The 25,516-nt window shown below is 32.2% G+C and overlaps 2 protein-coding genes across 2 annotated transcripts in view; one reads left to right on the top strand and one right to left on the bottom strand.

Annotated features, from left to right (window-relative positions):
- LOC134853452 (uncharacterized) overlaps positions 1–514 on the top strand; it is a 51,669-nt gene extending 51,155 nt beyond the window's left edge. The window contains exon 4 of the mRNA XM_063869450.1: positions 306–514. Within this exon, the coding sequence (XP_063725520.1) occupies positions 306–514 (209 nt within the window). The remainder of the gene's footprint in view (positions 1–305) is intronic.
- LOC134853453 (uncharacterized) overlaps positions 1–25,516 on the bottom strand; it is a 216,532-nt gene that overhangs the window by 181,470 nt on the left and 9,546 nt on the right. Inside the window, exon 3 of the mRNA XM_063869452.1 lies at positions 22,026–22,246. The gene's annotated coding sequence lies outside the window, so the exon portion shown is untranslated. The remainder of the gene's footprint in view (positions 1–22,025; positions 22,247–25,516) is intronic.

Below are 25,516 nucleotides of genomic sequence, written 5' to 3'. Positions count from 1 at the left end.
GCACAATTTTTTTGATCTAAGAGGTCTTGAAAACTTTCATTAATTGTAGGTTTCAAAATATTCAAAAGGTTTCAAATGGTTTATTATGTGAAGCTCCGACGGTTAGAAACCGACTACTTCACACCATCGCTCAGCTCTCTTTTTTCAAAATTGCTTTATTAACGCTTGCCATTTTAAGAGCTGATAAAAATATGTTACCAAAAAAATTGACCAATCTTTCAAGAAAAAATATTTTCAAACAACTTTTTTTATTTTTCCTGTTTTTCTATCAATTTCTAATTTTTATAATTTTATTCATTGTCTAGGCGTCTCCTTTGCGCGCACAATCAACGCCAACTTTTTCGAGACCAGTGCTCTTAGCTCGGACAACGTTGAGAACGCCATGAACGATTTGATCGAAGAGATACACCGCGTGAACAAAACGAGCAACATCAAAAACACAAATGCCGACACCATTCAACTGAAGGAAGGTCAAGAGGTGAAGGCTAAAGGAGGCTGTTGTTCGAAAAGTTGAAAAGAGTTCAACGTAAACTGATATTTTGAAACTGATAACCGCTGTTCATGCTTGGTGTTGCAAAATTATTATTTGTGGTTTTAACGTTTATATACATTGTTTTAGAGAAAATAAGCTCCAAAAATTTTAAGTTTTTATGAAAAGCTCTACTGACCAACTGCGTTTCCACAAATGTAGATCATTTATCCAAAAAAAATTGGATGAGGGCTAAACATTGATTACAAAAGCTGATTACATTCAATATCATGTTTTGGCGGTGCGACTTGATTTTTTAAATTTTACGTGATTTATTTTGGCCAAATAGAGGTTAGTCTGCAAAAATTAAGGTCTGAATAAGATTTCTGTTACAAGCAGCAGATCGAGGTCCTCGAGGCAAAATTTCGGAGAATTTAGATTATTTCTGCCAAAAAAAATTATGTGGTTGGGGTAGATTCTTCCGCGAAAAAGTCGACTTTCACCGAGTTAGGTTCTGGCTCAGAAAATGAACCATTAGAGTTGGGTAATTTCAATAATTTTTTTAAACAATCTCTAACTAATTTCAAACAAATACATCGAGTGTAATCATGAATTTTACTAGTGGCACCTTTTTATACCGACTTCTCAGAAAAGCATAAAATTTTAGTGCTTAGGCCGTCTTTTTCTCCTGAGAGATCTTAAAAAATTATTGTTAATGATGATGTATAGTTTAAACCATCTACTCATAAGTTATAATTTCTAGGTTATTTTATATGTCATCTTATTCTGCAAAAACTGAGGAGTTTGAAAAAGGCCAACGCGACCAATTGTGGATAATGCATGCGCCCGATTTCTTGTTACGACTTTCGCAACGAAAGAAAAGAAATATTTGTGCTCGGGCTGGTTTCTTTCTCTTCAGACAAATTTCGACTTTTTAACTAGCTATTTTTGACGCATTTTTTTGATCATTCGAAAGATCTTGTTGACTTGAGCTTAAATTTGAAGTTTGTAATCATTTTTTGCAAAACTATGGGGGCTTGGAGATTGCCATTTTGGCCAATTTGGTACAATAAACGCGCGATACATTTCGCGCTATTAACGCGTAAGCGGAGACTTAATCCGTCTTAAAGGAAGCTTATTTGCCAAACCGAATTGTTAAAAGGAGCGAAACCTATCACTTTGTAAAATGGCGTGTGGTGTGATTATATTCACAAAAAATCTCAAATTAAAAAAAAGTTTCGTTTCTTTTTATTACATTCAATATTCTCGAGGTTTTATTGCTCCATAGACCCTGAAAGGCAGTCGGAGCATTCAGGTCTTCGCTTTGAAACGAGCAGTTGTGTTAGTTTCTAGCAACATAACGTAAGAAACGATCTAATCCGGCTCAAAAATTGATCAAAATTGAATTGAGGCATTGTAAATGTTACACATAGGAGACATCGATTTTGAAAATGCGCGTGGTTTTGAAAAATTTTTCATTTCGTAAATTTTAACCAAAAAAAAACAGAATTCAGACTAGGTTTTATATTTACGATGATGAAACAAAAAAAAACAAAGTTATCATTTTGTGAGCGCTCCGAATTCCTCGCCACTTAAAAAATTTAGAATAATGGTGCCAAAGGTGCGTTCAAGATATATTAGCTTCGGTCGGCCAAATATGGATGTCGTTGGTAAATAGTCCAATCCGCTACGGAGAGGCTAGAAACGTAGAGAGTAAAAAGGGTCGAGAGAAGAAGCGCCCTTCCCTTAAATCCAACTCTGCTACAGATATTTTAAAAAAAGTCAAAAATCAGGGATTCGCCTTGATGCAAGCCTTGTTTGTTTTTTCTTTCACATTTTTGTAATGCTTAGTTTTCAAATAGAATGAATTTTGTTGCTTCGAAAATATTGATGCCCTGCGATCATAATTTGAAAAATTTATCTCATCTCTGTAAAAAAAATTTTTCACTAAGACTATTGGATTTCTAATATTGTCGTTGGACTCATTTGTGAAAACAGACAATGTTGCTCGTATCATGGCAAAACTCTGATTGTTCTAACATACTTTTAAGGTCAAGTCTATGGATTAGTTTAAATTAAAACAATCGATGAAATTAAAACAATTGATGAAAATGTTTTTAGGATGGGATAATTCTCTTCTTACGCGTAAATAGCGCACAATATATCGAGCGTTAATTGTTGCAAGCCCCATGACTTAACCTTCAAGACTTTACTAAAAATCATCAGAGGGTAAATTTTTTTTCTTAGAATTTAAGCTCAAGACAACAAAACCTTTTGACTCATATATTAAACTTTTGTCAAACATGGCTAGTTAAATAGTCTAAATTTGTCTGAAGAAAAAAAACTAGCCCCCGGTGCAAATATGTTGGTACTTTCGTTACCAAAGTTTAAACATTAAACACACAATTTTCAGTTATTTTATAAACGCAGTCTGTTAATCCGGCTTGTGTTCCATTTCCATTATGAAAAAAAAAAGATTTAAAAATTTGAAAAATTCAATAAATTGCTGGACTTTTTTTTATGGTTCTGACCTTGTGTGTTGAGTGTGTTTTTAAGATTTGAAAAACAGGAACAATATTTTTCACATGCAATTAAATGTTAAAAACCCCTACTGTCGAGCTATTCCAGAATTACTTTTAAGTTTTCCATCAATTTTGAGTCGATACTCCAAATATTTGAACAGATTTTTCTGTTTTGCGATTAAATAATGTTTTTTCCTTGAAATTTCCTAAAATTTAAGAAATACTAAAAATGCTTCAAAGTCCAAATTAGTAAGAACATATAAAGTTTTATATTTGTTCATTGCAAAAGGATTTTGTTTAGTGAAGCGTTCAATCTGTGAAAAGTTTTCACGAAACAATTTGAGTTGCAAGGGAGTGGATTTGTCCGAGACTTGCCAGACTTAAAGAAATAATTTCTTTGTGTTGTTGAGGTTAACAAAAGTTATGTAGCAACGGATATTTTTGGGAAATTGTCAATCTCTGGTAATTTAGATTTTTTTTATTCCAGGTGATTAGTGCTTCAAGTTAGGTTTTTAAGGGGCCGAGAAAAAATTCAGATTAAAGATTAAAAGGATGAAGCTGGTAACTCAACTTGTTCAAAGGGGCCATTGAGTGGAATCTTAACCTATTTGTTTATATACTGTTTTACCTTTTCCTATCACCATGCTTATGATAAATAAGTGTTGACTTATTTGCATTTGATAAAATTCCAAATTTTGTTATTAAAAAGTTTTTTTTATGTGTTCAGCTGCAGCAGTTCAAAAATACTGTTTTTTTAAACACGAGCAAGCTAAAAAAAACTGTGTGTGAGAAAATTTTGTAACTGTGATTTAACTTATAAAACTGCGCTCTTTTCTGACCAAATTGAAAACTTGTGATTGAAAAACCGACTGCAAAAAACCTCAGCAATTCAAACGTACTTTAACTAAGTTCCTCTATGTTTATGGCTGCAGTTGGCATTACGTGGGAGCGACTGCGATGGAAATTTTTTGGTTCATAAACATGAATGCATGTAGTTTAATATTAGGTTATAAATTCTGGGCGCTCAGTTAAAAAAAACAATAACTTTGAAAAAAGTCGGGTTTTATTGCGAACAAACACAATATAAAAAGATTGAAATGCAAGTGGTTCAAATAATATGATTTGCTTTGACTTTCAAAAAAAACTACGGAACAATTATACTTGTGATGTGTTTTATGAAGTTTGATTTTCGACGTTTCAAATAAGCATTTTTGACCGTTTTTTTTAAATAATAACTGAGTGATTTTGCAGTCTGGAGCTCAAAATTAAAAGATTAAGTTTTATTTCTAAACCTGTCAGCTTTTTTTGTTATACTATAAGGGCTGGAAAATGGCTATATTTGGCCATTTTGGTATAACTGAAGCACAAAATTTTGCATTCTAATAGCACGTGTAAGCGGTGGTTTAATGAAATCCAAACTGAATTGAGACAAATCATTTGGTTTTATTTTTAGATCAGACTATAATTTTATCCGTTTGTAGTTTACAATAGCTTGAGAGGGAAAATTTCGAAATAAAAACTTGAAAAACAGAGCTTTATTTCCATTTTTGTTCAATTTCTCAGTTCACGATCAAAATTTTTTCAGTTTGAAAATTTCGAAATAAAAACTTAAAAAACAGAGCTTTATTTCCATTTTTGTTCAATTTCTCAGTTCACGATCAAAATTTTTTCAGTTTGATCTCAAAGAGGAAATTGGAAGTTCGGCGCTGCTGAAATGCGAGAAATTTTATTTGTTTTTCGTGAGACACATTTATTTATCACCTAATTTTTGTTTGCCAAATCTTTGAAACGCTTTTAAATTTATGGCTTTTAGTTTTTCGTCTGAGCTTAAACCACGCAAAAACAGCAGTTTGAAAGATTTTATATTTTTTTAATTCTGAAAATAGTAGAAGTACCTCATGATATAAATTCTTTTCATGCTTTCAATAAAATCATAATATCTATTAACCCTCTGCTTAATATCAAAGTTGATTTTTGGAATAGTATCATAAATTTTGTGTTTTCATCAGTATCATATTCAATTCAGTATTTTATTATCTAATATACGTCGTGGTGATTGTTTTGGCTTTTTGTTTTCTTAAATAAAATTATCTTTAAATTATATTTCAAAGAAAAACGTTGCCTAAATCACTGATCTACTAGGCAATCATATAGTCCTCGAATCACACCTCCAACTAATTTGAAAACAATTAAATTTTTCTTTTCTAAGTATTTAAATGAAAACTATCGGATCATGCTGTGCTACTTTGCCTAGAAAGTGGTTATCCTCGTTATTGTTGATCTAGTCGTTTTTTTGTTACGGTTGTTTTCGGTTTTTTGCCAAAAAAAATCTAAAAAACATAGTCAGATTACAGGCACTTAATTTTTTTATCCAATTTTTTCTAAAAATTGGAATATATTTTGCATGATCGGATAAATGTTTGACTTAATTCTTGTTAATATTTGAGTTCTCTCTGAAAATTAAAAAAAAATCTATAATCAAAATTTGGATCATTCGTGACGGAGGTGTTTTTCGTTGAAACAATTTTTTCCAGCACAATTCAAGTGCTTGATATCAGTTATCCCAAAAACAAAAAGGCAGTAGTAAAACTTTAATAAAGCATCAATAAGAAAAAAAAGATTCAATTAAATCTCTAATCGCTGAAAAAGAAGATAAATGTGGTGAAAACAACAATCCATATGCCACTTGCCTCTTAAAAAAAAGAGCAGCGCAATTACAAAAAATTTTCAGGGACAATTTAAGCTTCACGTTCTCGGTAAAAGTTCCAAACATGAATGCTGGAATCTTGGCGTTTTCAATATGAGAATCAATGAATACACCAAACATAAAAAAACCTCAAAAAAACTTCACTAGCATTCAGCGCCGATTACGAAACAACTCAGTGCAAGCTAGCCACAAGAACTGGTAATGTCCTTGAGACAATTGCCATTTGACGGTGAGCTTTTTTTCATGACAGAACCAAAAATTACAACCTGAATCTAAAATTTTTGAAGAAGCGCAATGAATCGCTCTACGCCAATAATTCAGAAGCTTGCTTCGAGTGATAAGATTACTTACTAAATTTCTGCTCTGGTCGTGAGGCAAGCAAACAAAAGTCCTTATTTTTTACGAGCCTCTGCAGATAGGAATCAGGAATAGGCATCAGGAATAGGAATCAGGATAAACTTCCGTATTTCAGAAATGGGCATGCTTGATTTTCATTTTTTCACTCGGCATTTTAGAAATATCGAGACTGACCTTTTCAGCTGATCGCTTCTGGCACTTCAACTTAAATTTTTTAATACTTCGAACAATCAACCTATTTTAAGAACGGCAGACTTCAGTTTTAGAATCGCAAGCATTTTTGGTAAGCCCCGATGGAAGTGTCTCTTCATCAAAAAACTAAAGGGTGACCTGCAAATGCAAATAGTGTTTTGGAGCCTACTATCGTAATCGATATCCCTCAAACGACCGATGCATCCAGTCGAGCGAGTAATAGGCCATTGAACGTTGGAAACTTTGTAGTTGTTTTTTTGAGATGTTTTTACCAGAATTAAGCAACTTCAATTTGATGGAAAGCGACCCAGGTTACACCAGACATGAAAAAAATCTGCTCTGCTATATCCAATTCAGCGAGATTGGTTCTGCTTGCGCGGAAGTGTTCGTTCGATGAGAGCAGATGCAGCAAAGAACTACAGCAAGATTTTGTGCAGAGCGACTGCACAACAATCTCATTATCTTCAAATCTCTAAGTCGTGCACGAAGAAAAGATACGACGCAGAATACATCCTGCGAACTATCAACGAACACTTCCTTTTGGTCGAATACCTCGTTAAAAATCTACGGTTTAATAACAAAGCTAAGAGAGGAAGGCCTGAATGCCACTCAAAAAACTGCTGTTTCTCTTCTTTTGGGAGAAAACCATCCCTTTTTTATCAATGATTAGCCATACTTCTTTTGATAAATGGAGCTACCTTTCCCTTCAAAAGCGGAGGATTCAAAATTGAGAACTTTTTGCTGGGTTATTGTTTTGTTCAGTTGTCGATGAACACCTCTACTGATAACTAAGGTAACGTTTTGATGAACCTTTTCAGACCAATGCATACGATGTCTGGCAGGAACAAAACCAAATATCTTTCAAATTTAAATTGACTGACGTTTTTTTGGATTGAGAGTCGTTGCCATAAAAAAAGTCATTGCTGACAGTTTTGTGAAATTAAACACCTAGATTTAGAAGTGAAACTAAATCTCTACTTAATTTCAAAACAACTTCACTGTTTTCAGAAGAACCTATGAAGTCATCCATGTAAGACTTCGACATCCAAGTGAAACTTGGGTGATCATCCATGCAGAGACGACAGCTGAATTAGCTTCAGTTATTTTGACTTGATGGCCAAAATAAATTCTTCTGAAAAAATAAACTTCGCATATATTGGCGAGTCACGAGCGCCAAAAACATGAACTGTCTTTTTGTAAATAACCACTTTTGATGTAGATAACCCTCAGAATAAAACAAGAAGGCAGCTTGATCTCCCTCAGGTACTCCAAACTGCAAACAAAACCTTTTAACATCAGCAGAAGCGGCGTCTTTAGATCATAGGAGACCTGAAAAATGAATTAGGTTGTTGCTTGATCGGCGCCTAGTAAAAACGTTACATTTAGGGAAGTTCCATTGAGCTTTGATACCCCCGAGGGGCTTAGCACAACGCGCCCAGTTTGTTAAGGTTTAACACCGGATGATGGATGCGGCAGACACTAACCACCGTAGGTTAGTGAACTGGGATCTTGTGAGCAAATGGTATTGATTTATCCATTCTGATGATTGTCTGAATTGTTTCTGCTTAACTTCGACGAAATGTCTGAAATTTTTAAATTTGTTTTTGACCATTTGAATTGTGCCAATGAAAAAAATTAAATATAAGAAAGCTAGTTCCGTACTAGTTACACACTAAAGTAACGAACATATCAATCAGAAGGCCTTCACACTTTTTTGTACATACTTACTTTATGTATCGATTTTTTTTTGGAAATTGTGTGTATTTTTTTGTAGTTCAGGTATATCCAAACTTTTGGTCCTAAGGACGATTTTTTCTCTTTCAGAAATCAAATTAAAAAAGAAAACTCGCTGTGATTAGTTTTTACTGAAGTTTTGAACCTCACTTGGTAAGTTTTATTCATCGTTGTTGAATCAATCCAACTATTCTGAGAATAATGGGTATACCAATCGAACTGGGTCAAATTAAAACAACTGCAGATACTCAAGAGTAAGTAGAAGCGTTATCACAAACGAATCAAAAGAAACGTCAAGTGATGCGATAGGCCAAAGATTTTTTGTTGAATCTTCAGAAAAACATCATCAACGGCCTTTTAAATGGACTCGTTTTTGTTGATCGCACTTCTCGTTGCTCTGAACTCTGTGAGAAAATTTTTCTTGCACCATTCAGAAGCTTGTTGTGAGGACTTTCACAATTTATTTTCAATTGTTTTCTGACATTTCGGCAATTTCGTAAATAACAGTTGCAAAGTAAACAAGCAAAGCTATTTTCTCAGCTGCGACATTGGCTCGCCGTAGAACAGTTTTTTTTAAATACGGCAGACTGCCAGAGAGGATTTTGTCCATTTCACAAAAGAACAGGGAGGAGTTCTGAATTTTCTTCAGCCTTGTCACTCAATTAAGTATTAGACGCAAAGACCTTAGCATCTAGCTTCGATTTGACACGTTCCTCAATTGAGTTTCTTCCGCTCAATGACTTTAATCTCTCATGGCCCCCGCTTTTTCATTGAACTACTCAATAAAATTGAACAAAGTTGGTGATTTTCTGTGAGTTTCTGTTATGTTCTTTGACGACATCTCCTAAAGATTTGATGAAAATTGCTAACTGCTTGATTTATTAATTTCAACCTATTGAGGTCAGCATGGAAAGAAAAAGCCTTAAAAACAGCGACGAATCCGAAAATGATAAAGGAAAACTTATTACATTTTCTGAGTTGTGGATTTTTTGAGGTGCAAAACTGGTCAAAAGATCTAGATGAGCTCCTACCACAGCATGAGGTTGTTCAAACGTTCTCTGAAGATTTCAACTTGCCAAACTATCCATGGCAGCTAAGTGGGTTACCATCAAACTGTGTAATCTTTCATTCAGGATCATGATATTTGCGGGTACGCGTATTTTTTTTACCAACTCTCTTGCCGATAGTTGTTGCTCAAAAAACGCGCCGAATGGCAAGTCAGGATTCGACGCTTGGTAACTTGATGAAAAAATATGGTGGCCAGAAAAACCATGGTGGAGTGCAGAGATCGAATCAGGCACAATCTGTATTTGTGAGAAAAAGGAAAAAACTGGCAAAAAACATCGAACTACCACATATATGAGAAACTTTATGAGCAGCGACCAATTTATTGGTCTTTTATAAAAACTAGCCATCAATAACCTCTCTGTGATCCATAAAGAACTCTCTATTTTTTTTTAAACATCGGTGCACCGTGAAATTTTAAAAAATTTTCAAGCTTATACAATGGATACTTAGAGTTATATCTTGCTAGGCAATCGTTTCTTCTCAATCGAAAGAATATATATATATTTATATATGGATGATCCTTCTGAAATATGTATCAACTACAATATGAGGGCTTCTGTAGATGAACAATTTCTTTGGTAATCTTTAAATTGAGGGTGAACCAAGGAAAGATAAATTACCGAGCTTTTCAATATGAGTGGAGCTCAAAAAGCTTACAGTAGTTAAAAAAGAAATTGAAGTTCTTCATTTCCAGCCAAAATTGAATAACTTAAAGCTAGAGCTACAAAACGAAACGAAACATCTCTATGGTTCACTTTAGATAATACTCTTAAATACAAAGAACTCGATTCATTATTGATTTTTCATTAATCAAAGGTACTTTTTTATACAATAAAAAGCTTTCCAGTGAATTTCTTTTAATCCATAAGGCTTAAATTCCTCTAGTTTTACAAAATGGAGTGCTTATATCTGATCTCGCAGAAAAAACTGGTTTGAAACTTGCGATTTCTTAAAACTTAGATGGGGACACTCTGCAAAAAGTGAAAATGAATACAATATTTTCATCTATAGATTTATATGAATTAAGGAAAACATTAGCAAAGATTTTAAGAAAAATCACATAATGACACCCTTTAAATTGTATGCATTCGAATGAGCTTGAATGCTTTTAATTAGAAATAAAAAGAAACAAATGATTTAAGCAAAGACAGAAGCTGAAAAGCATCAACGTAAAACAATAAATTTTAGGACCAAGAATGTTTTACTTTTTCCTAAAGTAGTTCAATAAATGCTTATTAGAGGATATTAGGACAAGGACTTTGAGAAATTCTAATAAGTTATTTCAAGAGTTTCAAAATCTTCAAATAATACATAAAGTTTCTTCGAATTTTTTCTGCTAGGTGGTATTCGCGTTTTGTCTGCTTAATCGTTCAGATAAAAAAGTTATGACTTAGAAAGACTTAGAAGACTTTTATCATGATTTCGTTGATTTTTTTGTGTAGTTCAATGATAAGCTGTAGGCTTGCAACAATTTATATGAATATATTTTTATGTTTAAACGACAGGCTAAATTCTTTTGACCTTCTTTCAGTTGTTTTTATTCGATTATTGTAATTTTACGATTATTAGGATATAGTTTTTGAGCAAAAGTTTGCCTGAAGTTTAAAAAATTTGATTAAAAACTTTCATATGTGCTTTTTTTCATTTGGGAACATCTATGATTTTTATAACCGCTGCTTTTTATGAAATTACATGCATAGTTTGAATTTGCACAGTTTTGATGATTTAAACATGTATTTTTTAATCAATCTATGGTCACCGCCCAGTACGTGAGAATACATAATTTAGATGCCATATTCTGTCAGATAGTTACTCTTAGAACCAGTTCCTAAGACAAGCGTTTTGTTTTAACCTTCTCATCAAAACTTAGTTTTTCTTATTTGGTCCTGTTGATTGATCAGAAACAATGATCGGTTATAACACCTGTCTTTGATTGGCACCGAACTGTCAATTGCGATGAATAAATTATAAAAACACGAACTCTTAAGTTCATATTTTATAGCATGCGTCTTAAATTTTTGCTTTTCAATTTTTAATTAACCTTTAAAAAATGTTTTTTTTTTAAAACTGAACACTATTTGATCATGAATAGAGCAAATTTCAAGCCAATCAAAAAATACTGCCCTAAAATGCAGTGTATAAATTTATGGAAGAAACAACATTTAAACAAAACCGACCAACCAAAACGTACAAGAATGAAAATAAAAGTCATAACAACTGGCAAAATGCTTCAATGGAACTGAAGAAGTCATCAGGAAAATCATTCGCCTTCAAAAGGACTATTCAGATGTTCATAGAATTTCGAACAAAATTCAAAAGAAAAAATACATTTTTTATAGGAACTCTAAAGGGTAATTCAACAACTGTAAAAGAAAACATACGTCGAATTAGCTGATTTTTTAATTTTTTTTTGTTGAAACTAAATATATGAAATTATTCTCTTGTATCTAAAAATTTTCATTTTATGTAATTGAGCATACAAAAATTCAAAAACAGTGTAGTCAAAATGAGTAGCAAAAATCTGGAACCAGTTCAAAACCCCGGACTTAAACTCAATTCCTTAGAACTATATTTCAAAATTTTGTACTAGCGCTATACTTTGAAATTTAGTTCGATCAAAATATCGGTTGAACTAATTTGAATTGAAAACCAAGATAGCTCGTTGCTTTGCAAATAACATCGAATGTTTTCGCGCAGATTTTATAGAAAAAACTGAAGAAAAAAAATGGTTTTTTTCTTTGCTTCTTATTAGTGTCGTTTTTAGTGCGTGGTTTTATACGGAAATTATACAAATGCGTATGAATAAGCGAGTCAGATTGATTATTTTTCAAAAAATTGAATATCAAACAAAAAAATGGAAAACTTGTACTTTTTCCGTTAAGTTTTTTCATTTATTGCCCATTTTTTTCTTACAAAAATTTTACTGCCAAATTAACGCTGGATGATGCATACAACTAGTTTTTTTTTCATACTTAAAAATGCTCTGTGAGCCTATTAACCTACATATTTAAATTATGTCTAGAGAAGGTTACTCGATCGCGTTACTCGCTCGAATTTAGAAAAAATCTCATAGTTTTAAGCCAGTTAAAGACGAAGAATCACTCAAACCAATATCGTTTATTTGGACTGATTTTAAAATAATATATCACCTTTTGAATATTTGTGTGGAAAACCAAAAAACTAAAACAACCGAATATAAAGTTCCTTGCCGTTTTCAACGTTCAAAACAAAAAATGGAAAAAAGCAGCTCTTGGAAAACTCGTGCTTTCAACCAAAACTTTGCATCCAGTTTTGTCATACAATCATTATATATACGCAATAATCTGCAGGTAGCTAGCAGATATTCAGCAAAATGTTGATCCACTATTTGATCAAATATTTTTCTCGCGAGTCAAAAAACAAATAATGAAATTGTAGGAGGTCTAAAGTTTAAGGATAATTCTTCAAAAGTTAATGATTTTTTAATAAGAAGATATCTAATTGAGTGTATATATGAAAATTGTTGCAAACTTAATTACTTGCGAACTATAATCAAACTGAAACGAGCAAGTCTCGTGATTTCGTCGAGGTTTAAAAAATTCAAGAATGTTTTTTCGATTTTAAAAAAAAGATATATAAAAAAAGGTTAATTCAGCTATACGCTAAATTAAATACTTTTTCGAAGTAAGTTTTTCTGAAGGTAAAGTAACGCTTCCATAGCACTTGGAAAATGAAACCATCAAAAGAGCATAAAATGGAGAAATATTAAAAAAAAACAAAATAAAAGGGTTTCATGTTTTTTTGTTATTCTTTAGTGAAAAAAATTAATTTTAATCAGACCGATGTTAATGTTATGAAGTTCATCTCGCCGCACACAAAAAGAGCTTAATTTTAGAAAGATAGTTTTTTTTATTTGAAAACACAGTTTTTTTTGGATTATAGTGTTGTACTTGCACAACAACCGACAAACGGTACTTTTAAACTATTTTGACAGAAAACAGAAAAGTTTCTATCTTCGCTTAAATTTTTCAGATTCTCAATTGTCTTCAAAAAGTTGGCAAACAGAAATAGATCATTTCACTTTTCGAGCCTGAGTAGGTCCAGGTCTAGCCATCTTGAAAAATTTGCCAAGTTCTTGAAGAATCTTGAAGATTTATCAAAGATATCAAAAAAACTTTTAAAAAAATTATGTGTTTTATAAGACTTTTAATCACCCAAAAATCATAAACATATGCTCAGAAACCTGTATAATGGCTGTGCACCGCACCAAACGAATTTGAAATTTTCCTGAAATCTTGGAAAGTGCTTCCTGTATTTTGTTAGCTTACTTCATTTTCGTTTTGAAAACATTAACAAGATAAAGTACTTCCTTTCATGAAAAATAGGACACTGTTTTCAGTATATCATTTGTATGAATTTTCTGCCGAGAATAAATTGTTTAATTCTTAGATACAAAATGAATTTTAATTTTGTTTTTAAGTTTGTATTCAATCCAATCAAAGGTCGCACAAAAGTTTTATTTATTTGAGATAATTTTTTAATTTTACAAAATTCTCCCCACTCTAAAAAACATGCAGCAATTTTTTTTGGTTGTTTTTGTCTAACAAATCAAATAGCTCTGAAAAATCAAAAGAGATTTCCTTTGGCGAATCATGGTAACGAAAACTTTTCCTTTGATTGTATAATTCCACTTGTAAAAAAACTTTATGTGTTCTAATTTTTTGTATGGTTTTAGTTTTATCTGTGTTAAGTCTTCCATAATCATTTTTCAGTAGTATTCAAAGCTTTTTGATGTTCATGTTTAATGCTTTTTATCTGCTTTTGTACTTATTGCAATATCAACAGCATACAACAACATGCAAAACCTTGAAAAGTTTTATGATTTAAAAAGATTGATCATAATCATAAGTGAGGGTTTCCAATTGGCTCAATTTATTTGCTTGGATGATTTGCAGGAACTTTTTTCAGTTTTCAGAACAAGCTGAATAACGTCATTCGTATCCTAACCTAAATTTTAACTCTTATCTGAAAACCATTTTCGTCAACAAAATGCAGCGCTTGAACTGGAGGAAACAGTTTTTAAGTTAAAATCATGAAAACGGTATAAAAGTCGGTCAAAGACCTATTTAAGTCATAAACTGAAAGTGCCTTTAGAAACAGAACGTTGAAATCGAGGAGGAAGTTTGGAAACAGTTGTATATTTTTCACTCAAAGCAGGTACCACACATAACATTGAATAGGTTCGATAAATTATTTACAACCAAAGTCTTTTCAGTTTTTGTCACAGCTGAAATGAAATTATTTTTAGATCGTTTTCAAATTATCGATGAAAACTGTCGACGCTTTTTGGACTGTTTGCAGGATACACACGAATGTCATTGATTATTCAGTCTTTTTTGGACGAACAAAAATCAGATATAATTGTAATTCTAATCCAATAAATTGGTTCCGAAGAACCCTTCGGAAAAACTTAGAAGTTGGTATGGTAGTAATGCTTATTTTGCTATTTTCATACAATTACTTTTGGTCTATGAAATTAAATAAAATAATTTGATAAGCTTTTTTTTCTCAAACGCCTCAACCGCTCCGGTTGCGAATTTCATCATTTTATTAAATAATCTCAAGTGTGCTTATTCAGTAAATTCTAGACAAATGAAACATTAGTTGTTTCGTTTAATCATTTACTTTTTTTGCATAAGAAAAAAAGCATGGAACGTAAAAGCTACTTTCAAGTATATTTCAGCATGTTAAAAGTGGTGCTTTCATTTTGCAAACGGTAAGCACTGGTGGACTAATTAATTCTCAGAACGGTTCCGGTTAGCTGGTCAAGTCATATGCCTAATGTCCGGTTAAAAAGTACCTGTCAAGTTCTTTATATTACAATCATGCAACCATCATTACCACCTCAGTGCTTCAACCTAACCAGTGTTTCACAAATTCACTCTGCGTGAACCTTAATCACAAAGGAGGGGTAATGGGTAGTAGTGGGTTTGGAAATTTGATGAGAAGGCGGGCGTGGGGGGGGGGGGGGGGTATGGGGGGTATGGGGGGTATGGGGAGGGGGGTATGGGGGGTATGGGGGGTATGGGGTGTTGTGATTCGAGAAATATGGCAAGGGTAAAAGAAAAAGTTATAAGTCTAAGAATAAAATAGATTGTTTTCGAATTATGCACTTCCTCACTTCCTTGTTTTTTGACACAATGAGGGCAAATTGTGAAGTCAGGGTGGGTTAAATTGGGCTGGGGGAGGGGCTAGTTGAATGTTCAGTACATGTTTTGAAAGTATCATTTGGAAAGCTATTCAGAGCTCATAATAAAAACCAGTCATTCAAATCGTCAACAAATCCATCAAAACACACCGCATGAAATTGCAGTTTGCTCTCAATACACTAGACCAATGGGGCGTATCGGTTGCTCCATTGAACAAGGAAAATTGACATTTTATAAAAAAATAACCAAGCAGAAAACATAGGTTAAGCAAAAGAGAAAGTATTTTGTCTTGTATTTTGTTAAGCGCTGGCAGGGTAAGAAAATTGGGTAATTTGGACGTTTATATGACATTCGCGTGTAAAGCACGAAAATTGGCTACAAATTGGATCACACCTGGTGTACAAAACCCAAATTGATTTTTTTGACCTCGAACTGAGATTGATAAACTTGATACAAGACTGCTCGTATTGGATTAAAACCTGCCTAAATACTTTTGAAAACTAACCAAGGTCTAAGAAATTGTGAACTATAGACATGAAAAACTCTTTATCAGTCAAAAGAATTCTTACGAGTCCGTCCGAGGGAATTGAAAGAAAACTATCAATCCTTATCGATTTTAACAAAATAAAAAGCACATTAGCGCAGAGTGTTTTGGTCAGGCCTGGTTTTTGTTTTTAGATTTAAATGCAATTGAATTGGGTTTTAACATGTAGACCGAGGACTAATTTTAGCTATAGAACGTAAAAGTTTGAGAATAATCAAATTGAGAGTAATCAAAAAACGCCCAATTTGGTTGAATGTTTTTTTTTCGACGCTGCAACAAATTATGCAAAATTTGTCACGAAAGAGATTCAAAATAATGCTATTTTAGGCCCCTACGAGTTCCCTCTGGAGTATTTAAACTCGTTTTGGAACACCAAAAGATACACCTATTGTCACAATTGTTCAAATGAGTGTAAGATTCTTTTGAAAATATGCAAAAAGCGAAAACAATCAGAAAACCAACAAAAATTGTTTTTCAATCATCCTAGATAGCAAGACGAAAGAAAAAAAGGACAAAAAATATCAAGGGAACATACTCTCAAAATAAAAAAACTGATCTTAAATTTGATATGAAAAATTATCTATTAAGACATTTTTAACTTGATTTGATGTATCAGCATGTCATTAGCCATATGCGGAAATTAATCACAGCAACCCCTTGCTAAAATCTATTATAAAAATTGGATGGCTAGTTTCTTATGTACAAATGGGTTTACCATATTTCCAATTCAAGGCAAATGGTAGCAAATAGACCACTTTCTTTTATCAAATTGATTTCGTTTTGTTCTCTTATAGTAAATCATAAATCACCAATTACTATGTTTCTAACAATAGCAGATACAAATCAATTGATATATTTGCCTAACTTTGCTCAAAATCCTGCAATTATTTGTAATCTTTCTATAAAACTTTAATGATATGAAGGATATTTTAAATTTTGAGAAAAAAAATAAAAAATATACTTTAGCAACTGATCTTTAAGACTGATTCTCAAGGAGAGTTTTAGTTTGTATCTAATTGTTTCTTGAAACAACTTGATTTATTTTGATCCCTGAGCCAAAATGATAAAAACGTTCCCCCTAATTTTTTTTGTTTTGCAAAAACAGGTGTTTAAAAATATTTTTTCCTGTTAAAAATCTACATGCAAATAAGGATACCACAAACAGTTCTTGGCAAAAGTTTAAAACCTAGTCAGTTCATTTGGTTCGATTATACAAAAGGCGTGTGACTAAGAATTGAATGAAAATACAATCAAAATTTAGTCACTAACATTTTTTAAAAATCTCATCGCCGTTCTAAAAATAAGAAGTTTAGAAGTTCTGATCAATTTAAAACCCGGAAAAATTAAGTGGATTCGCTTTCTTCAGCAACTGTTATTTTAATATTTGAAAAAAACTTTATGAGAAGCTGGCAATTGTTCCAAAAATTTTTGTGGCTCAATTTTTTTCTAGCGCAGATGAATTATTTGCGCGAACTATCTGGTGAATCGAGCTTCTAATTCAAAGCCTGAGAAAGATGCAAAAGTAACGGGACTTTCAATTTTGATCTGTTTTTATTTTACATGTTTTATCTATCAAGCAACCAATTTTTGAAGAAAACAAATCAATTAGTTCATAGTCAGTGTCCATTGGTAAAAAAACCGTCCCTTTATGAAATTCCATATACTTATTTTTCTGCAGGCTTCGTTGTTGTAATGATCAAACAATTCTTGAAAAGACAACATATTTTGTTAAGAATAGTCTGTGTTGATTTTGAAAAACTCATACGCGCTAGCATTTTGTTAACAAAACAATTGAAGACCCGCTCTGAGTTTGAATAGTTTTGAAAAAACAATATAGAGTTTTCAGTGGTAAGAAGGATTTGATTATTGTCGTTTATATTTTTGCTCAACTTTTTTGTTCCGAATTTCGATAAGATGGAGGTTCGATAAGATTGTTCCGACTTTCAAAATTATGGGGGTTTAAAGATTGCCATTTTAGCCAATTTTGGACAATTAACGCGCGATATATTTCGCGCTATTAACGCGTAAGCGGAGATTTAATCCGTCTTAGCAAAATTTCCAAATTGGTTGAAAGAAGCTTATTTACCATAATTAATTTGTTACAATGAGCGAAATTTCTTCTTTTGTAGTTAATATGGCGTGTGGGGGGACGATTTCACAAAAAAAAAATTCAAATTTTAGAGTTTTTTTTTCATTTCATTTTATTACAATTAATTTTTTTGTGTTACTACTGCTCCATGAACCTCAAAAGGCAGTCGGAACATTCAGGGATTCGCCCTGATACGAGCAGTTTTTTTTTCAGATTAAATTTTGGGATTCAGAATCCAATTGATTTTTTGGTTATTTTATCAATTTAACACTTAGGGTTTTGCTAGAGTTCTGCCTCAAAACTAAAAAGTTTTCTGATTTAAATTCTATATCTTTGATATCTTTGTTTTGATAGTCAGTTTAGTTTCAAATTGTCATAAAAATTATCTCTACATGATGCAAACATTTCTATTTTTTTTGTCTCGTATAGAATCAACTATATTTTTTATAACAAATCGAGATGTTTTCGACAAGAAGTTATTTTCACCAGACAGTTACTAATTTGATTCAATTGGACTGTTTAAAAAACTATATAACTTGCAAAACTTTGCAACAAAAAATAAATCTCATTCAATATTTTATTGAAAAGTGGGCTCTGATTTTGAAATTATTCCTTTAATCGGCATCATAAAACAGGGAAAATTGACAGGAGTAGTTCAAAAACAGAAAAAGGCAATAAAATCTAATGTAAATCATCATTAGCGTGGTTAGCTAGTTTTATGTTTTTGACAAGTTTATCTTCTCTTAATGTTTTATGAGATGGTAAATAAATCAGCTTGAAAGGGTACAATATTTCCCGAAATTGGAAATCATTAGCTTTGAAATTGAGGTTATCTGGGATAACAATCTTTAAACTACAAAAATAGCCAGTTATGTTTACTCTCATAGTAAAATCAAGTGACTATGTTGTACAAGGTTTGATGTGTCCAATGTATTGGAAAAATTTGTTCAAGGATAACATAAAAAGTGGTGAAAACTTGGATATTATCCCAACTATATTCCGTTCATATTTGCTTCTATTGAAGATTTGGTGTAAATTTTTACATTGAATCAAAAACTATTAGAGCAAAAAACTAAGTTAAACAAATAAAAAACTTTATATAAAAAAACTAAGTTAAATAAAAATACTAAGTTTAGATTTGTTTTGCTTGCTGTTGAATTTTGATTATTGTAATTTTTGTTTATTTTCATTTAATAGAACATTTTTTCCGAGCAATGTAGTACAAAGTCATAGTAGTTTACTCAAGGGCGGAGCCTTTCAAAGTATCGGAAGTAAATTTTGATTAAAAACAGATAAAAAACAAAAAAAAATAACGAATGCTTTTTTGTGAACATTTGGCCCAAACGTTTTGTCAAAACAAAAAAAATATGCCTTATCTAGCAGCGCTAGATTTTTCATAACCAAAAATAGCAAAAACTGATCACTGTCAAAATACATTTTTATTGTGAGCTTACGGCATTGATTTAATTTATCGTATAAAATTTTCGTCAAAAGTGCTAGTCAAAATCCAAGTTTGATTGATAAAAAAACTGCTCCGTTTGGTTTATGTTATCGTTCAAAATGGATAAAGGTTGAAACTTAATTAGCATGTTTCTCAAAATGGGCTGGATTTTACTCAAAAAAGTATTAAAAAGTTTCACTGTGACATTTAGCAGAAATATTATGAAGCAAATGATTTAGCAAAACTCCGGTGTCGAATATCATAAAACATGTTTATCGATTTTGCTAAAATTCAAAGACAAAATCATCCTCATTTTTTTTGTAAAGTCAACCCACTGCGCAATATGAACCAACTTTCATTTGTATTTTTCTCTAAATTTTCCAAATCAGCTTACAAGTGAATTACATCAAAATTTCAAACGGTTTAGTGTCCTTTGTAATTTTTATAACGAATATGCTGAAAAAAAAACGCTCTGAGCAATTATATCCCCTAAGTTTTTTCAAAAATCTGACAATTTGTTTGATTTGTTTTGAAGCTATTTGCTTAGATATGGGTTTTTGAAAAAAGTCTAACAATACGGTGTACTCAAGTTCTCGACAAAAAACAGAGGCTCGTGGTCGCGTATTTGAAACATTGATTAAATGGAAAATAAAACAGCAGTCAAATTTGTTCTCTGTTATTGGAATGAACCGCGGTTAAGGCAATTTTCCAGTCTTAATTACATCTTATACATGTAGTTTTTCCAGTTCTTGCTTATATTTTACCTAATTTTTTCAAAGGAAAAATATCAAACACTCTTCTAAAAATCTCAATAAGACCTTGTCTCTCAATGGTAAAAAATAGACTCAAAAAGCAATTCAATCCAAAAATAGAGAGAAAGTTATATAATTTTAAGAATATGACAATAGCAACTCCTGAAAAGTTTTATATTACCTTGAACCAGGGGCGGATTAAAGGGAGGGGGGAGGGTGGAGGTGGACGCTGTTTTGCATGGATTCGACAAACTCACCAACCAAAGAGTACCCCCTTTGGTACTATTATATGAAATACATCCGTTTTAGGCCAGAAAACCCCATAATTTTTCTTAGGCACTTTTCGACCTTTTTCTCAAAAATTTGCGGCGCAAAATTTTTGGTCAAAAATAGGGTCTTTGTAGTGACAGTGCTCGAAAAATCGATTGGTCGACCTAAAAAAATGGTCGACAAAATGTTTGAAAAACCGCCCCTTCGAGAAAATCCTGGATCGGCCCCTGCCTTGAGCTAACCTTAAAACATAAGAACCTGGAATTCAACTCTACAAAAAATACACTGGTTGTTTATGTTTTGATGGATTAGGTTTAAATATTTTTGAATGTGTATCCGAAAAAAAAATCCGAAATCACAATTATCGGTTTTAATAAAACGAGCAAAAATTCAAGCTTTTTCTAAAAAAAGCCCTCGAATTCTCACGATTTATTTCAAACAAAAACAAAACTAACTGAAAAATTCCACTCTCGACTATTGTTTTATGATTTCACATGAGCTGAAGTTTTTATGTTTAAAGCTGAACAAATAGGTTCATACGTGCTTTGCGACGCGGGATCTAAGAGTTAGAAACGATTATTGAGAGGGACACAAAAGCTTGGTATTCAGATAGCATCATCATGGTTATGGTTTGATTCAAGTATTTAAACTTCTTTTAGCACCGACCAATTATTGTGGCAGAACAAACAAATTGAACAGAAAAGATTATCAGAAAAAAACCAGTTAATAACATTTTTTAAACAAATTGGCCACTAAATTTCAATTAACGCTTCTCAGCTTAATTTACGGCCCGATTAACTTTGAGTCCCACTAAATTTCCATTAATTTTTTTGCATCTCGTCATTTTTTTTTCCAAAAATTAGATATAATAATTGGCTCTTATCATAGATAAGGAGAAAAAATGAGCTTCTCTCCGAAGTCAGTACACTGTGGTGATTTCGATATTTACTTTTGAAAAAATATAATGACTAAAAAAATTATTCTTCCCAAGTTCTCAACAAAAAATAGAGGTCAGTGATCGGGTTTTTGAAACAGTTGTTTATCTAAAGAAAAAAAAACAAATGATGAAGTGAAATATTGAAACAATCGATCAAATTGAATTCGATTGAGACTGAAAAATTCTGTTTTTTAGCTTAACTAAGATTTTTATAGTGTCTTTTTTTTTCAATTTTTGCTTCTTTACGGAATTGGGAGCAATTGATGCTGGTAGTTAAGAAATACCTGCCCCCTCTTTGCTCGATTTTTGAGATTTGTTAGAGAAAAAACTAATAAAACTTACTCTACTACATTTTCGGGAAAAAAAAACTTGTCTCTCAATGGTTCAAAGGATGATTCAAAAAGCAAATTAACCCAAAAATGAAGAAACGAAAAGAGTGATTTGAAAAAAGTGTCAAAAAGTTCCCGAAAATAACTATTACTCTAAGCTAACCTTGATATAAAAAGAGCCTGAAAATAAACCCTACAAATCTTTTACAGTGTCCATTTCCGTTTTTTTAATGAAAAGTTTGAAGATTTTGTGACGTGCGTGTCCAGAAAAAATTTGAAGCAAAAATTATCGTCTTTATTTCAAGTCGTTACACTGCCCCAGAAAACCAAAAAAAAACTATTTTTTTTCTGTTCATTTATAAATAAATTTTTTTGCGAACTAAAACTGAAAAAAAAATACATCTAGAAACTTCCTCAAACAATCACCTTGGAGTCCAGGGTTCCTTTATGAGACGAAAAGAGGGTCAAATTTGTAGTTGAAGATGAAGATTAGAGGTCATCAGGTCCAGCCTTCTCCAGAAAAGCAGTCCATTGCGTCATCAGTATCCCGAGTCACCATCATTCTCAGCTCCCCCAACACATTTCCACATCTTTTGTAGCAGCTGCAGACACTTACACATTCACCACACTTACTGCCACACCTCCGTCTAAAGAAGCAAAAATTTGCTATAAACTTTTAAAAAATATATAGTTCGACAAAAATTGGTTGTTGCACAAGTAAATTAGATTATTCAGCCTGCGTTTATCATTGCAAGAAATAATTTATCTCAAAATGAAAAACATTACGAGGCCAAACTGTGCACTGGATAGGCGCAAAATTTTTATGTCTGTATATTACTGAATTCCATAGATAAACCTTTAAACAGGTTCCAAAATGTACGTAGACTCCACATACAAAATTTCCGTGGATTTCGCTTACAAATATCTGTAACGTAAATTTTGTCGGCACCATTGTTGTATCGCGGATTCCGCAAAAAGTGAATATAGTTTGTTGTTCTGGATACCGAAACTTTCAGTGGATTCCACAAAATGTAAGCGGAATCCGCAAATGTAAAGGGAATTCGCAAAAAATTGTAGCAGAATCCGCAAGTGTAAGCGGAATCTGCAAGCTATATACATATATGTAAACGGAATCCGCAAATAAACAGCGAATTCCACTTAAAATTTGCGGATTCCGATTACAACTGCGAAATCCACAACCGCTCAGTTCAACTAAACCAATGTCTTATTGTGTCCACAAACTGTTGTCCACAAACTTTTCTGGATTCCGTATACACGGTTGCGAATTCCACAATTTCAAAACAGCATAGAAAACCAAAGAAAAGTAGCAAAGTTGCGGATTCCGCGTCAATTCTGATTTTGCCTTGTTACGGAATCCACTTACAATGCACAGAAGGCACAGTTTGGTTTCGTAATGAAGTTTCTTGATCTCATATTTTAAGGTGTTTTTCGAAATAAGCTGAAATTTGCAGAAAAAAACTGTATCATAATCACTTTTTGATGCTTATCAATGCCAATTTTGAATCAAAATTTGAAATTTGTCTAAGAATTTTCAGAGAAATCTTGCAAGAAAATGCATACTTTGGAATAATTTTTGCGAGATTTGAATTCTCCTAAAAACAGCAGAAAAAATTATATAAAATAAAGTTACATCAAATCTTATTTTGTTCCATGAAAAAATCTGGCCAAAAATGTAGCACAAAATGTTCCGACCACAACGGTTGAATAAAAAAATTCAAAAATTTGATTAAAAATAGTAAAAACAGATTTCGGATAATTCTTTCTGGAAATTTCAAAAATTGTTTGCTAAAATTTCTGATAATCTGCTCGGTAAAAAGTGATTGATTCAGGGCGGAAAATGATAATTTTAGAAGTAATAATGATTCAATCAAGGTACGACTCGCAACTTGAGAAAAATTTGAGAAAAATTGGCTGAGTTCCTAATCAAGACAGATTGAGACTTTGATATGATACCACATTTGACGAGCTTTTGTGAAGTTTTCAAATTTAAGCCTAAAAGCTCTAAAAAATTCCGCTCAGTTTCAGTGAAAGAGTTAGAAAGTTAAGCTGAATCTTTCAAGGAAAACTTTACGCTTGTTATTGGAAAGTCGAATGTAATTTTTTGTCATTTCTGCAAAGCCACAGTGCTCATTTTTGAAAATTGTCGCCCTTGGTTTTTATTTTTTAGTTTTTATCACCCTGTGTGATTATAACATATTAAGAATCAACGAAAATTAAAATCTATTAAACAAATAGATTCGGAAAAAGTTTTTGATGATATCTGTATATGTCGTACGTGTTCGTAGGACTTCTTCTAAGTTTTGTGAAAAGTATTTTTCTTTTCGGAATTGAAACTGGAGGTTACCGTGAGAGACTGGATATCAATGAACAAAAGACAAGTGGCAATGTAGAGTATGGTTGTTACGTAAATATCTTTTTGCGACAGCCAAATCCATACAACTTTTTTATACACTATTATTACGAAAAAAAAACACTTGCTGAAAACTTTTTTTTGGTCGACCCCAAGGTTAAGCCTAGTAAAATTGCGAAATTAGTTTTGATTTAGTAAAAACTTAATGTATGTAGATCTTTATTTTTCTTGAAAATGGCCACATTTTAGCGTTTGCGTATTTTTTTCCTCATCCAATGATCAATACTTTCTAACTATGTCACAATGTCATTTTGTGGTTTTTTCAGCTGCTTCCCAGCATATTTACCCGTTAGGGAAACTAATTTCCAAAATATTTTTTTTTCTGATTTTTGACAAGCCAAAAATGACTCTATGTATAAATGGGAAGCCTTGAACTTCTAACTACCTTCTAAAACGCCTGAAAAAAAAACCTTGATTCTAAGTTTTTGAACCAAAAAAAAATTTTTAAAAAAGATTTCTAGAGTAAAGCAGTGTTGCGAGTCCATATGACCCAAAATGAATAGCATGACACAAGGAAGCAAATAGAAAGTGAACACCTACAGAACTTTTCTGTCATTTAACCTATCTCAGTTTTTTTCAATTTGCATCAAAGTTTGAAAATTTGAATGATTCGGTCAATTTTTTTTTTTCAAATTTCGTATCGTACTTTCGAATTATAAAACTGATAAAAATTTTTTCTTTACAAAATTAACAGTTTTTTTTCTGGAAAAAACAAGGGTAACACATAGTTTAATCAGATGACCATGCTCAATACTAAATTCATGTCTAGATTTGTTTGACCCGAGGAGAAGAAACCACCTTTCTATTTCATAGAAGGCCGCCAATATTACCAATCACGAAGGCCATTCATCTCATCAATTTTTACAGATGATAACTAGCTCTGCAATTTAACAGAAAAAAGAATAACTCAATTACCTGGATTGTCAAAATATACTTTTGAACAAATCAATTTGGAGTTTTTCAACCATCAAAAAAAACTGTTTTCAGATCGTATTCACTGCTGCGAGACATTGACTGCTGTTGAAGTGAACTTTTGCTATTCAGGTTTTCTAATAAAACTACTGAGACTGATAAGCAATTGTAGAGAGAAAATTTTATATTGGAACTACAAAACCCGCGTCAGTGCTAAGCCTTGATTGTTCCAACTGTTTTTAAGGTGACTGAATACTTGTTTTTCTAAAAAAAATTCACCCACATTCAAAGATGTAGTTTAAGAAATATATTTCGCGTCTCTTAGCTTGCAAAGCGGTCATTCCGGATTGACCAATTTGGTGGTTTTTAAATTTCATTAGTTTTGATCAAAACGCCAAAATCTATAAGAAGATTCAAAAAAACTCCATAAAAAATGCAAGCCAAAATGTCAAGAGCATTGGAATTACATGCTTTTTTCGAACGCAGGAAAAAAGCAGTCTTACTAGCTTTTATGTCTAAGTTTATAAAGCAAGACCACTCAAAGTCATGTGAAAACACAATGACGTTTTAAAAT

This window comes from Symsagittifera roscoffensis, chromosome 8 (assembly GCF_963678635.1).
Source record: "Symsagittifera roscoffensis chromosome 8, txSymRosc1.1, whole genome shotgun sequence".
NCBI lineage: Eukaryota > Metazoa > Xenacoelomorpha > Acoela > Convolutidae > Symsagittifera > Symsagittifera roscoffensis.
Note: the sequence above shows the minus strand (reverse complement) of the source record. Positions and strands in the feature narration are given on the sequence as shown.